Genomic DNA, 13386 nt, shown 5'->3' on the forward strand with positions numbered 1-13386 from the left:
CATCCGCTCCTCCAGAAGGCCCCTCCGGCCTGCTGCTCCCCAGGCCACCCTAGGAGACATCAGCTCATCAAATACAAATGGCTCTGGGTGAAGCCCCAGTGACACATGGGCCTGGAACCCAAACTCTGCACCCTGACCACATTTCATAAGTCGATGAGAGGGCAGTGTGCTCTGCGTCTGCGGTGACTCTCTTCAGACACTTTTCTTTGTGTTTTCTTCTACACAGACATACGTACTCAGAGAAAATGTGTGGATCTTGTTTTTTTTTGTATTTTTAACAAATGGCATCATACTATCCTTCATGCTGTGGCTTAGTTCTCTTTTCAGACAATAAAGATGGAGCTTCATATAGGTCCCTATTCCCCACACTCCCCAAAACTTCCACAAGGACCTAACCACGGAGTTCAATGTCATTCTGAAAAATCTCTGAGAACATGGATGAGTTCAAGGCTCTGGCAGAGAGATTTCCTGCCTCAGAAAGGCCAGAAGAAGTCATAAAGGGGAAGATGGGAGGCTAGGATGGCCCGATGTTTGAAAATGTCTGAAGAGTTAAAAACTGCTATAGCCAAAATTTAAAACCAAACCGGGAAAAATGATTTCAAAAAGAATGATGGACCAGGGGCCAATATTTTTTTTATGTAAAAAGCTTATAAAAATCATCAAGAGAAAAACCAAGCCACAGTGATAAAGAGCCTTAGGTTCTCATCAGTCATGTGGCGCCAGGCCCACACTCACTAATAATCAAAGAAGTATCAATTCAAACAAGAATCGAATACCACATGCCACCTCCCACATGGGCAAAGGTTTATTTCAACAAAAATAATAGTCTGGAGAGAGAGAGTCAAAGTGCTCTCAAAAGTCAGCAGTGAAAACTGAAATCAGCTTTTGGAAAGCGGGTTGTCAGCATGTATCAAAACTTCCAGAATGTTCACTCATTTTGGCCTAGCAATCTCACTAATGTGGAAATCTATCCTAAGAAAATAATCCTATGTAAAGATAAGCTTTGTGCACAGTGACATTTTCTGCACATTTATAATATTACAGAATTGGAAACAAACTAAATGTCTACCAAGGGAGAAGGAGTTAACTATGGCATGTCAATATAATGGAATAATAAATTGTTAATAATTGTTATAATATATTAGTAATTATATATTACACATAATTATATATTGATATATAATATTACATATATTATATTATATTATATATATAATATATTAATAATTAAACACAATATTAAGTCGATATGGCCAAGTTCTAAAAATATGTTAAATGAATATAGCAGGGGAGAGACAAGTGCGTCCAGTATGATTACACCATGTAAGAAATATACAAAGAAAACATTCCAGAAAGAAACGCACCAAAATGTTGGTAGCCACTGTCTTTGGGTAGGGAGATTACAATTTTCTTCTTTTCTAATTTTTCCACATGTTTAAGAAGGCTGTGCTATTTTTATAGTAAGATCCTTGCTCTTCAACCAGGCAGAGATCACATTGCGTAGCTACACTGTTGAGGGGCCATGCAGCTCAGCCTGCATTTAGAATTAATAATGACGACTACCCAGCATCTACTGATGGAGTACTTACCGTGCACCACATCTGGCTTGGCGTGTCAGACCTTAATTAATTCTCACCATTAAGCCTCAGTTCTCTCACTTGTAAAATGGGGTAGGTACCATTATCAACCCCATTTTACAAATGGGAGAAGTGAGGCTTGTGGAGGGATGTGCCTGGTTCTCCTGCCTGGGTTAGGACCTCAAGATTCTCAGGCTAGAGGAGGGACCAGCTGCCCATGTCAGCTGGACCGGAGGGGTAGGGCTTCCCTTACCGAGATGAGCTCTTTCTTGAGTACCAGAGTCATGACGTCATCGGAGCATGTTGGCTGGATCAGGGACATGAGCAGCTCCTGGTTGCAGCTCTTGGGAGGGGTGGTCTGGACTGGCATGGGTGAGGTCTGCAGCCCACCGCCTGCAGGGCAGCAGAGGCAGGCCGGCGGACAGTCAATGCATGCACCCTGTGCACTAGGCACAAAGCACTTCTATAGCTAGCTACTCCTTGTCCCCGTGCTGCACATGAGGAAAATGGGGCTAGAGAGGCTGAAGCAGCTTGCCTGGCTCACACAGTGGTGCAGAGTGGCAACCAATCCAAAGAGAAAGCAAGGAAAGGGAGGAGGGCAAGGGAAGGAAGCCGGGTGCTCACCGCAGCTGTGGGCCTGCAGAGAGACGTCACTGGCCAGAGGGAGCTCCACATAGGACGCTACGATGCTGGCGTTGAGCCTCTGGGCCTCCTCCAGCAGGCCTTCGAGAGTATCTGGGAGCATGTAGCCAGGGATGTTCCTCTCTGGAAAGATCTTCAAGGTGTATTCACCAGTGGCCTAATGACAGGGAGAGACGCAGAGCAGGGAGCCAGAGACACAGTCAGGGGGTGCACAGCTTGGCCTGGACCCACAGGCCAGCCAGGGTTCTGCCACGTCTCACTGTTCTCTCCTTTGCTCCTGCTGTTTCCTCTGCCTGGGCCACCTCCCCTCACCTACTGGCTCCTGTTTGTCCTTCAACTTAGCTTGGGGTTCACCTCCCCAGGAACCTTCGCTGACCCTGTGGGCTGGGTGAGGGGCCTCCCTAGGGGGTGATGGAAGGTTTCTTGGAGGAGGTGCCATCTACGTGCAAGGTCTAAAGGAAGAAAAGGTTGGGCACAGAGGAAGAGGGTGGGGGCAGAGGGATCACGGTCTGTAAAGGCTCAGGGCTGCGGTGCCGGGGCTGGGAGTTCGGGCTGTCTCTTTGGGGAGCCTTGGCGAGGCCTGCGCGGGGCTGTCTGGGTCACAAAGCAAGACTCACCCAGAACTGTATGTTGTGATTGGCGTCGATGAGCCAGGACACGTAGGGTGGACCCTGCAGGATGAGCACGGCGTCGGGATCCCCCGAAGCGCAGCTCAGCTCCACCTTCACGGTCACTGTACGGCGCCTGCGGGGAGACAGACCCCCCAAGTTAGCGCAGGCGGGAACGCGGGCTTGGGCGGGGTCTGACTGGGGCTGGCCGGGTGAGGACAAGGCCTGGAGTCTGGCGGGCAGCGGCTGCGCTGTTACCGGGTCCGCTGCAGGTCTGCGGGATGAGCATGGGAATGGGTGGGGCTTGGGCCCATGCTGGGGGCCGCCCAGAGACAGGCGGGGGTGACTAGACTCTACCTGGCCAGAGGCGGGACGGGGTGGGCCTTAAAAGGGGCGGGGCCCGGGCGGGGGCAGGCTCCCCTACCCGGTATCGCGGCCCGGTAGGACCCTCAGGATGTGAGCCTCCTTGTGGCCAGCCACACCTTCCAAGCGGCAGCCCCGGACCGAGGCCCCGGCGCGCGGCTGCCATTCGAGCGTGTGGCCCATGTCCACGTGGGGTTCGAGACTGCAGGAGGACGGTGCCGTCTGGGCTGTGGAGACAAGCACACCTCAGTCCCCTCCCAGAGCAGCCTGACACCTAACACAGAGGCCCATCCTCACCCACAGTATAGCTGGGCGGGCAGGGTGGAGCAGCAAAGTAGGGGCATCAGAAGACCCGGGTTCAAATCTCCCCTCCACCACTTACTGCCGAGCGACCCAGGGCAAATCCCCTGGCCTCTGTTTCCTCATCTGTCCACACGGGGTTAAGAGAAGGGATGAACCCCCTGCACGTGTCAGGGTGCAGCTGGTTGCAGCAGCACACCACCCCACTTTTATAGCATGCACCACGACCTGAAGTTATGGAATCTACTTATCTGTCACCTCCCCACCACAGGGTCTGCTCTGGGAGGGCAGGGCCTGAGTCTGTCCCCACTGAGTCCCCAAATGCCTGGCATAGTAGGTGCACAATAAGTAATAGCAAAGCGCTGTTTTTGTAGGTCAAAAGCCAGACAAACAGCAGCAGTTTCACACGGTTCAATCTAACATCTGGTACAGGAGTGGGTACTGTCCCAATAGAGCACTGACTTGCTATGTGTGACCTGGGGCATGTCACGTCCCCTCTTGGAGCCTTAGTGTCCACATCTGAGGAATGGGCCAGAGGAATTCAGATTCCTCCAGAGCTGAGTCCTGAGCCCAGAGAGGTTGCCGGGAAGCTGACCTTGGTCCAGACGGAGGAGGATGCTTTCGGGGTCCTTCAGCTCGGCGGCAGAGGCAATGGAGCCGTTTGTATTTGCCCACTTGAAGAGGTGCCTCTTGCTGGTGAAAGGCGGCAGCCCAGTGGTGTTGACTCTTGGGGTCTCTTGGAAGATGATCAGTTGGGGGTCCTGGGGAGACAAGTGGAAGCTCAGGGTGCTGTTCTGGGGCCTGAATCCCCTCTGCACCACGCAGGAGGTCAGGGGGTAATTTGGGGAGGCAGCCATTTGGCTGAGCAGAGAAGGCCAGGGCTGAGAAGGCTGAGGCTGGTGGATCTGAAGTCAGCCCAGAGCCCCCTAACTAGGGCCCCCCCAGAGCCAGATCTGCCACACTTCCTTTCCATAACTGGGGGGCCGAATGGACGCACACCCATGTTCATCCACCTGTCCAAACATCACCCCCACCCCTCCAAAGTCATCCTCATCCAACCCACACTTATGACGTCATGTGGCTACTGTCTGCTCCCCCCACACTCTAAGGGTCTGTGAGGAACAACGTCGCCTTGCCCATCCCTGCATAGCAGGCAGTGAGAAATATTTGTCTGACTTTGTGGCGGGCCCAGTACTAGGGATCCTGGCATGTCAGCTTCACCATGACACCTGGCACATGGCAGGTGCGTCCTGCACCTGGGAAGGGAGGAAGGGAGGAAAGAAGAAATGGATGAATAAAAGAATGAATGAAAGATGAACAAGAATGGTCCCCACCCTGGGGGACCTCACCATCCAGAAACTAACCATGCATCGAGTCTGAAACAACAGAAGACAGAGGATAGTGTTTAATAAGAAACAAAGGAGCGAGACAGGTCCCCTGGATGGACAGGGACAGGAATCTTGGTGGCCCCAGCACCTCGCTGCCTACACTGCCCATGCCTCAGGAGAGACCCTGGTGGGCTGGGGGAAGGGAAACAGGGAAGACTTCCTGGTGGAGGTGCTCTGTTGAAGCCAAAGGATTCAGAGGAAGCTGTTGGGGCCACAGACTCAGTTTGTGTCTCCAAAGCCAGGGGCACTGCGCTGAAGCAGTAGCAGCATAAGGGCTTCAGGCTAGACACTAAAGGGGACTGCCTGAGAGTGGCAGTAGGCAAGATACCATAGAATGGTCCACCTAGAATGGAGCAGGGCTTTAACAAGGGGGCAAAGTGATGAGTGCCTGGGTGAGGAACCCAGCCCTGTGATGGAAGGGCTGGGGCAGCGGTTTAGAGCTGGAGAGGTAGAGGGTGGGCTTTACCCAGTCTGACCCTCAGGGTCATGGTCTGTAAAACGTGGATGTCACAGGGATAGAAGGGCAAGGAGTTTGTCAATGGATCGCCTGGCACTTTGCTGGGTCCGGCACAGAGGCCCGCGCCCCCAGCCGGGCTGTGGCCCCTCCGGTGGCAGTCGCATTCCCACTCCAGAAGCTGCAAGGGTATTCTCAGTCCCGGGAGGAAGGCGAGGCCGCTGCCAGAGCCCCTGGCTGCTGCCACCTTCCCGCTGGCCCCAGTGTTTCATGTTCCCTGCGTCACCCAGGGCCTGAACCGCTGGAGGTCCAGGAACGGGAAGCGGGAGGTGGGGAAGAGTCGAGGGGCAGGAGGAGCCCTGGCAAGGCCTGACCCTCCACGGGGCCTCCATTTCCCCCATGCGAGCAGAGGGATGTACCGCATGGGGTCAGCCCAGCTCGGCCCTCCAGATTGGCTGGCTTTTCTCGCTCCCCACCTTCTTCCTGGGGGCTTTCAAGCTGGGCATCCCCCGTCTGTCTCTGTACTGGCCCTGCTGCCGCTCTGGATTCTTCATCCCCCACCCCCACCCCCAGTATCTCTCTGTCTCTGGGCCTGTCTCCTCGGCAGCCCTGGCCTGCGCTCTGTCTTCGGGTCCCCAGCTCTTCTGCCTCTCCTCTGTCCCTGTGTTTCTCTGAGTGTCTGTCTGTCCTTCCCAGAACAGCACGCCTCTTTCTATTTCCATTTTTCTTTCTGTGTCTTTCTCCCCCGTGTTATCTTTGCTCTCCCCCACAGGCTCTAACTCTCTCCCCTCTTCCAGCTGCTTTCTCTGGCTGTAAACAACAGCGGCTCACATCTAGGGGCACCTCCCAGGGCCTTCCCTGTGGAGGAGGCCATGCGGACAGTCCATCCCACCTCCTCCAGCCCTGAGCACCCTCCCTGTGGGTCCCAGCCAGCTGACCTTCTCTCTCTGGTGGATGTTCTGACACTTAAAACTTCAGTTTTTAAAAAATTATTTTTCTCCAATGCAGGCTGTGTTAATTAGAGCAAATCTTGCAAATTCAGCAAAGTATAAAGAACAAAATAAATGTCTCTCCTAATCCCACTTCCCAGCCATAACTACTCTTAGCACGTCATTAGGTTTCCTCCTGACTCTTTTCCTCTATACTTCAATATTTTCAAATAGGTGTCTTATAACTTTTTCAAAGACGGTGACAAGGTTTTTTATGGGATGTCATCGAATCCAATTCTCCCACTGGATAGATGGGAAAACTGAGGCTGGTGAGAGGATTGGAGTTGGCCAGGGCTGCCCATCAACCTGACTCCCACCTCTGGATTTGGACTTTTTACCCCAGACCCTGCTGTCCTTTGGGTTCTCTCTGTCAGGGCCCCGTGGGATTCACCAGTCAGGGCCCTGGGAAATAATGTCAGAATGAAAAAGGGAAGCAGGGCTGCTAGGGCGGGAGACCCCGGCCCACAGAGACGGAGAGCAGGTGCACGGCCAGTGCCTCAAGCTTGGGGTTGGAGATAACACACTCACGTAAGCCAGGCGGAGTGGGATTCCTGGGGCCTCCAACCGCACAAAGGCAGTCTTGTTCGTGCTGAGGACCAGGAGCGCCTCTCGGGGCCCGGTGCCATTTTGCTTGGACCTTTGGATAGTCAGCTTCAGCTCTGACACCTCCTGGGGTCGGGGCAGGAGAGAGAGACACACACACACCAGTCAGATTTGCATAGGCTGTGCCACCCAGACCCGTAGTGACGACTCATTTACCATCAGCTCCCACTCCACTCTCCCTGCTCGGCTTGTCTGCCCCTGCCTGCCAGGACCCGGCACAGTGCCTGGCCCTTAGGAGGTGCTCAGAAAATATTTGCTGAATGAATGAAGGAGATTATCCCTAGCAAATCGAAAGAGATTTTCTTTTTTAAATGTGAGGAGCCTCAACTTCATCCTGTAGTTGATCAAGGTTTGTTATTTCTGTTGTGCACCTGCTGTGTGCCGAGTCTGTGAGCGTCTGTGACTTAGAGAGCAGCTTGTGCTCTTTCTCTGTCCCTATGCAGCAGCATCAAGGCATCAACCCCTCCCCAGTTTGCAGTATTCCTGTTTACCTTACTATTTTAAACTACTAAAATACCCATATTTTTGTTAATACCACTATTTTGATATTTTATAAGAATGTGAAGTTGAAATCATTTATGCCTTGAAAGGTACCTACTGCTTTAAAAATTTTAATTGATCATGGTGTACGCATTTAAAGTGCTTTCATAACAACAACAATAATAAGACCCAACACCTATATAGTGCTTACTATGTGCCAGGACTGTCCTAAATGCTTTACATATTGACTCATTTAATCCTCACAACAACAACCCTGAGAGGTAGGCACTGTTATTACTCTCACTTACAGATGAGGAAACAAGGCACAGGGAGGTGAAGTCATTTGCCCAAGATCATACAGCAAGTAAGTACGGAGCTGGGATGTGGACCACTTCCTCTCCTTATTCCCGAAAAGAAAAAGAACACAGCGATCCACAAAACAAAGCCTGTGTTGAAAGAACAACCTCTACTCTCCTCAAAGATTTTCTGAGCCAGTGGAGTGGGAATAGGTGACTTCTGAAACTGACACAGGTACATGCGTCAGAAGCCCGGCCACGGACTCACGGGGACAAGGAAGAAGAGAAAGACATTCCTGGAACACAAACTCCAGCTGCTCTCAAAAGCTGGCAGTCTCCACAAAGAGACAAAAAGCCAACCCCCGAAATCTCCTCAAACTTATCAAGAAGGAGAGAGCCGTTTCAAGATGAAGACATAAGTGGAAAGTTTTCAGATTTCACTTCTAATTATCTTCTGGCCATTTCCCTAACTGATGTCAAAGAGTCAGAGAGTTTCAGCTACTGGAAAAATCTGCTCAGAAATATTTCCGTTACTCAGTAATGACACCATAATCACTCCTTGTTTGTAAGTTTGCTCTTTAAAACAAAAAAGAACAAATAATATTATTGTTTTCCATGTTTCCCAAATAACTTTTTTCATTTTATTTATTTATTTTTTTTGAGAAATATTAGCCCTGAGCCAACATCTGCCTCCAACACTCCTCTTTTTTTGCTGAGGAAGATTGGCACTGAGCTAATGTCTGTGCCCATCTTCCTCTATTTTATATGTGGGTCACCTGCCACAGCATGGCTTGATAAGCAGTGCTAGGTCTGTGCCAGGCATCCAAACTGGTAAACCCTGGGCTGCTGAGGCAGAGCACGTGAACTTAACCACTACGCCACTGGACCTGCCTCACTTTTTTCCATTTTAGTGAGCTGTCTAGGTTGCTTATTTTTGAATAATTCTTTTTATGCTAATTTATAGTAGAATGATAAGATATGTTTCAAATTTATGTTTGCGTAAATTCACATTTTTGATTAATTAATGTTTTCTAACGGGTTTATAACTTTCGGTTTTTGAAATATCTTGTTTCACCGATTTTTAAAAAGATTACGTGTTCTAAACACTTTAAGAATTAAATGCTGCATTTAATATCCTATTTTGGTAAAACATGAAATACAAATCAAAATGTCAGAACTGACATTTTGTTCCAGGATTGTGATCACTGCTTGAAATCAGCCAAAGCGAAGGGAGACCCCCCCTCCGTGGTGTCAGGAAAGGCCCAGGCAGAGCCGAGCTGCCAGAATCTTGGAGAATGGACCCACCCAGCCTCCTGAGCTGAACAATTGAATATGATTGCACAACTCCGCATATTTACTAAAAATCACTCAATTGTACACTTTAAATGGGCAAATTTTATCTCCATAAAGCTGTTGAAAAACAAGAGTTGAATATCAGTCATTTCACATGGGTCCACCCGACCCGTGGCTGGCCCTGTGCTGAGCACGGTGCAGGCACTCTCACTGAAGCAGGGTCAAGTGTTCTCCCATCTTACAGATGTGGCAATTGAGGCTCCGGGAGGGAACTGCTGGGGAGTGGCAAAGCCAGGTACCCGGTACTCAGGACCCTGGTGCCAGAGTGGGGCCCACAGCCTCTCGGCCTGTGGCCAGCTCACCTAGGCTGTGTCCTCCCTCTCAACCCTGCTGCTCGACCAGATAGCCCCACAGTGCATCAATGTCCAGCCCCATCTGTCTGTCCTCACCTAGAGGAGTGAACTTTGGGGCCTTGTACACGGCGAATAGATGGGCCCCATGGTTTGGAGATGCCACAGGCTGCAGTAGGCAAGGTGACAGGTCCCCTGCCCCTTGGACACCCACAGGCCGAGAGTGCTGCGGGTGACAGAAGCAGCAGCTGGGAGCGCAGCCCCTGAGCTGGGAGGAAAGAGCCCTGTGAACATCCATTTCTGCTGCCTGCAACTGTTCCTGTTCCTCTGTGCCTCAGTTTCCCCATCTGTGAAACGGGGGTAGGACAGGGTTGGGAACTAATACCAGATGGGGCTCTGGATAAAGGAAGTTAAAAAAGAGAAGTAAAGGTCAGAGTTGGGTCATGCCTAGGGTGAGGGCATTAGGAGACTGGAACTTTGTGACGTTTGTCATGACACTCAGCTCTTCTGCCAGAGCTCTCACATCAAACCCACCACTCAGTTGTCACCACGTCCATCCCTGTAGAGTTGGGGGCTTGGAGGGGGGTGGAGGCTGACGCCCAAAGATGGGCAGTCAGGGGCCAGGGCCACACAGCAAGAGAGCAGTGTGGAAACTCAGGGAGGCTGAGGGCTGGCCTCTCTGGGGTCTCTGGGCTCCCGGGCCGAGCTGAAGGCCAGCTGGTTACCAGAAAAAGCCAGTCAGGGTTTCCACAGCAAACATTTCCATCCCGTGGCCCTGACTCATCGACGCGGTCACTCACACACACACTGACTTCTCTCTTCCCTCCCATCCCGGAGCCCAGAGGCAGAGAGAGGGGCCTGCCTCCCCTCCCACCTCCAAGCTCCCACTCTTCCGAATGGCATCCTGGGAATTCCGGGAGCCTAGCCGAGGAGGGCAGGCCGGCCCCACTCTGCAACCTGGGCCAGCGTGGGCCTGCCCCGGCCCCCTCCCTGAGCGGGTAGGCGGGAGACCGTGTTTCTATTTTTGTGCCAGTGTCCCACAGATGCCATTGTTGGCCCAGCAGTCGATGGCGGGAAGGGGGAATTTCAGTGAGGAGGGCCTGAGCACTAGTAGCCACTTATAGAAAGTCGCTTCCAGCAATTCTTCTGAGTGGAGCCTTGGGGCTGCCTGCAGCCCCCACCCTCCTAGGGCTAGACTGGAGCCGGCCAGATTGGAGCCAGCCGGCCCTCTGTCCACCTCAACAGACTCAGATGGTACACACAGGCAGGGTGGCAGGGGAAGGGGTCAAAGCTGGACTGGCCCGAATTCAAATGCAGGCTCAGTCATCAGCCTGTGACCCTGGCCCGTTACTTCCCCTCTGGAGCCTCAGTTTCCTGATCTGAAAAATGGACTGAACAATTGCCCACTTCATAGGCTTGTGAAGATTTGGTGAGATTCTACCTGCAAAGTGCCCAGCCAAATACATAGTAGATCGGCCTTCACGACCTCCACTTCCCTCCTTGCCCCCTCAGCCAGAGGAGTGCCGCGGTTTGGGGGCTGGGGAGGTTAGCATTGGAGCTGGGCAGCAGTTAGCTGGAACTGGGACCCGCCTCAGCCGCACCTCATGGTGGCAACCCCTCTCTGGGCCTCAGTCCCTCCATCCGTGCAGGGAGGAGTGGAGCTCAATGATGTTCTAGTATCGTGTGGCCCTGGACTCCATCCTGCCTCCTGTGGGTCCCAGTGTTTGGCATCTAGGAGTCGTGGTCTCTAGCCAGGTGGCCACAGGCTCCCAGAAGCCCTTGGAGAGACACGCTACTTTCCCCAGCTGAGGACCCCCGGTCAGTCGTGTCCTCCCCACCTCCCCAGTTCATTTGCCTGTCTGAGAGGCCAGCACTGGGCCCAGCCTGGGGCTTCTGAGCTGTCAAAGGTGGACAGGAAGAAGGCACAGCTCTGTCCTCCAGGAGTTTGGTAGAGAACAAGACAACCAGCAATGAACAGCAAGGGACACCACTAACCCCTTGGGGATGGCCGATCAGCAAATGCTTATATGCATGTATATTTCCCCTTCCTTCCATTATCCATCCACTCATCCACCCAACCCCCCATCCATCCATTCATCCATCCATCTGGTTTTTATTCCCAGACTGACCCTGAGCTAGACAATAGGCATACAGCATTAAGAGAGCAGGTGCAATCCTGCCCAGCCTGTCTGACCCCCAGTTCATGCCCCTCCACCAAGCCCCCCCAAGATCTACAAAGCTTGGGTCAAGAATACAAATGGCAGCCCCTGCCCCCCGGCTCACCTCCCGCATCTTCACACGTACATGTGTGGACAACCCAGCCTGGATGCCCAAGTGCTGCTGCGCCCAACCCCCACCGATAGTCACCTCGCACACCCTTCAGGTCTAGGGGAGCCTATGGCAGCCATGCAGTGCCCCCTCTAGAGGACGGACAAGAAAGAGCCCCGGGCAGCAATGGGAGGGGGTTCAACACATTCTGGCAGAGAAGCCTGGAGTAGGGCACCCTGGGGGAGGCACGCAGGTTCCAGGTGGCCATGTCGCTTTAGCCCTGCAGACTCCCCACCCCAGGGGGAGGGGTGTAACTGGAACTGGACCAGAGAGGGGCCGCTAAATGTGGGGCCCCACTTGTCCACGTCTGAGGATGGCACTGCTTTCCACAGGCCTTCACAGCCTCCCAGGATGGTCTGGGGAAGCCCAGGGCCCCTCCTGCTCTCCCTCTGCCTGAGCAGCCTTGCCTGCCCCTCTGGCCAGGAGTGAGTCAGGGCTAGAGGCCGGTGGGTTTGTCTGCTTGGGGGTGGGTGGGGCATCGTCAGCTCCTTGAGTTTGCCCAGAAGTGGGGTGAATCAGCGGCTGCCCCAGCTCTGGCCTGGCTGCCTGGGGTTTGTTAGGAGGAGAGCAGATCAGTGCAGGCGGCCTGACGGGAATCGCTGAGACACCAGGCCGGTTTCCTGTCTCCGCGGGTCAGGATGTAACCCTGGGCCCCCTCCCGGAATCCAGGCTCCGGCCTGCCCTTTGGGGACCCAGCGAGAAAGAGCCCCTGCCCAGTGGCCCCCTCGTCTGTCTGCAAACCTCCCGAACACACACACACACACACACACCCCTGAACCTCTCTTCCCCGAGGCTCTTGGCTGCCACAGCTCATCTGCCGCCCACCCACAGGAAATCTGAGGAATCAGAGGCTGTGCAGGGGTGGACGGGAAAGCCGTTTCTTTGTGCCAGGGTTTGAAGAAGGCGGCCACAAGTCGGGAGGGGTTGGGCTGGTTGCCGAGACAGCTGCCATCCACGCTAACACTGCCAGCTCATGGTTTTTGCTTCGAGGTCTGTGCTCAAGCAGTGCCCTCTGCCAGGAATGCCCTTGGCCCCCTCTCTGTATGGCTAGACACTGGGAGCCATTTCCCTAATGCCCTCCTCCCTCCACAGTCAGTGCTCATCTTCTTGGGACCCACAGTCCCCTGTACCCACTGCCCCACATTGTCAATTCCGTCACTCAATACCAGGGCTGCTGACGCCCACCTCTGCCTCCCCTGGTCTAGGGGTGGCTCAAGGGCAGGAGTGGGCTGCTTTCTCTCTGCACCATCCATGTCCATCACAGGCCGGGCACAGGGCAGGCATCTGGCGAGGACCGCTTAAGGGGACTGTCAGGCATGGACCCCATTCTTGGGGGCTGCCCGGAGAGGAAGGTGCCTCCCAGAGAAACCACAGGTCCTTCAGTGTCACAGCAGTAGGGCCTGGGGGGACCACAGACTCCACCCTCAGGGCAGGGAGGCCAGGAGCCTCCAGGAGGAGGCCCAGCAATGTCAGGCTGGACCTCGGCTGCCTCCTCTGGAAATGGGTTCACAGCCCCTGCCTCAGCGACCTGGGAGCAATAACCTTTGGGGACCAAATCAGTTGACCTATGTGAAGATGTTCTGTAAACTACAGCAAGCCGGGCAAAATGAGTGTATTTACAGGTGGGACACAGAGCTCACAGAGGAGACATGACAATAACAACAGCATAGCTACTGTGTATCGAGCAGTCACTCTGGGCAGGCCTGCGCTCCACA

At 53.4% G+C, this 13386-nt stretch overlaps 1 protein-coding gene across 3 annotated transcripts in view; it reads right to left on the reverse strand.

Moving 5' to 3' along the window:
* The window catches only part of ENG (endoglin), a 34791-nt gene that overhangs the window by 5426 nt on the left and 15979 nt on the right, over positions 1 to 13386 (reverse strand). For all 3 annotated transcript variants that reach the window (XM_070251241.1, XM_070251240.1, XM_003364144.5), the window contains 6 exons: positions 6850 to 6990; positions 4086 to 4251; positions 3252 to 3417; positions 2837 to 2963; positions 2202 to 2376; positions 1831 to 1970 (listed from right to left, as the gene is read on the reverse strand). In XM_070251241.1, the coding sequence (XP_070107342.1) occupies positions 1831 to 1970; positions 2202 to 2376; positions 2837 to 2963; positions 3252 to 3417; positions 4086 to 4251; positions 6850 to 6990 (915 nt within the window). The remainder of the gene's footprint in view (positions 1 to 1830; positions 1971 to 2201; positions 2377 to 2836; positions 2964 to 3251; positions 3418 to 4085; positions 4252 to 6849; positions 6991 to 13386) is intronic.

Source organism: Equus caballus, chromosome 25, assembly GCF_041296265.1.
Source record: "Equus caballus isolate H_3958 breed thoroughbred chromosome 25, TB-T2T, whole genome shotgun sequence".
NCBI classification, from domain to species: Eukaryota; Metazoa; Chordata; class Mammalia; order Perissodactyla; family Equidae; genus Equus; species Equus caballus.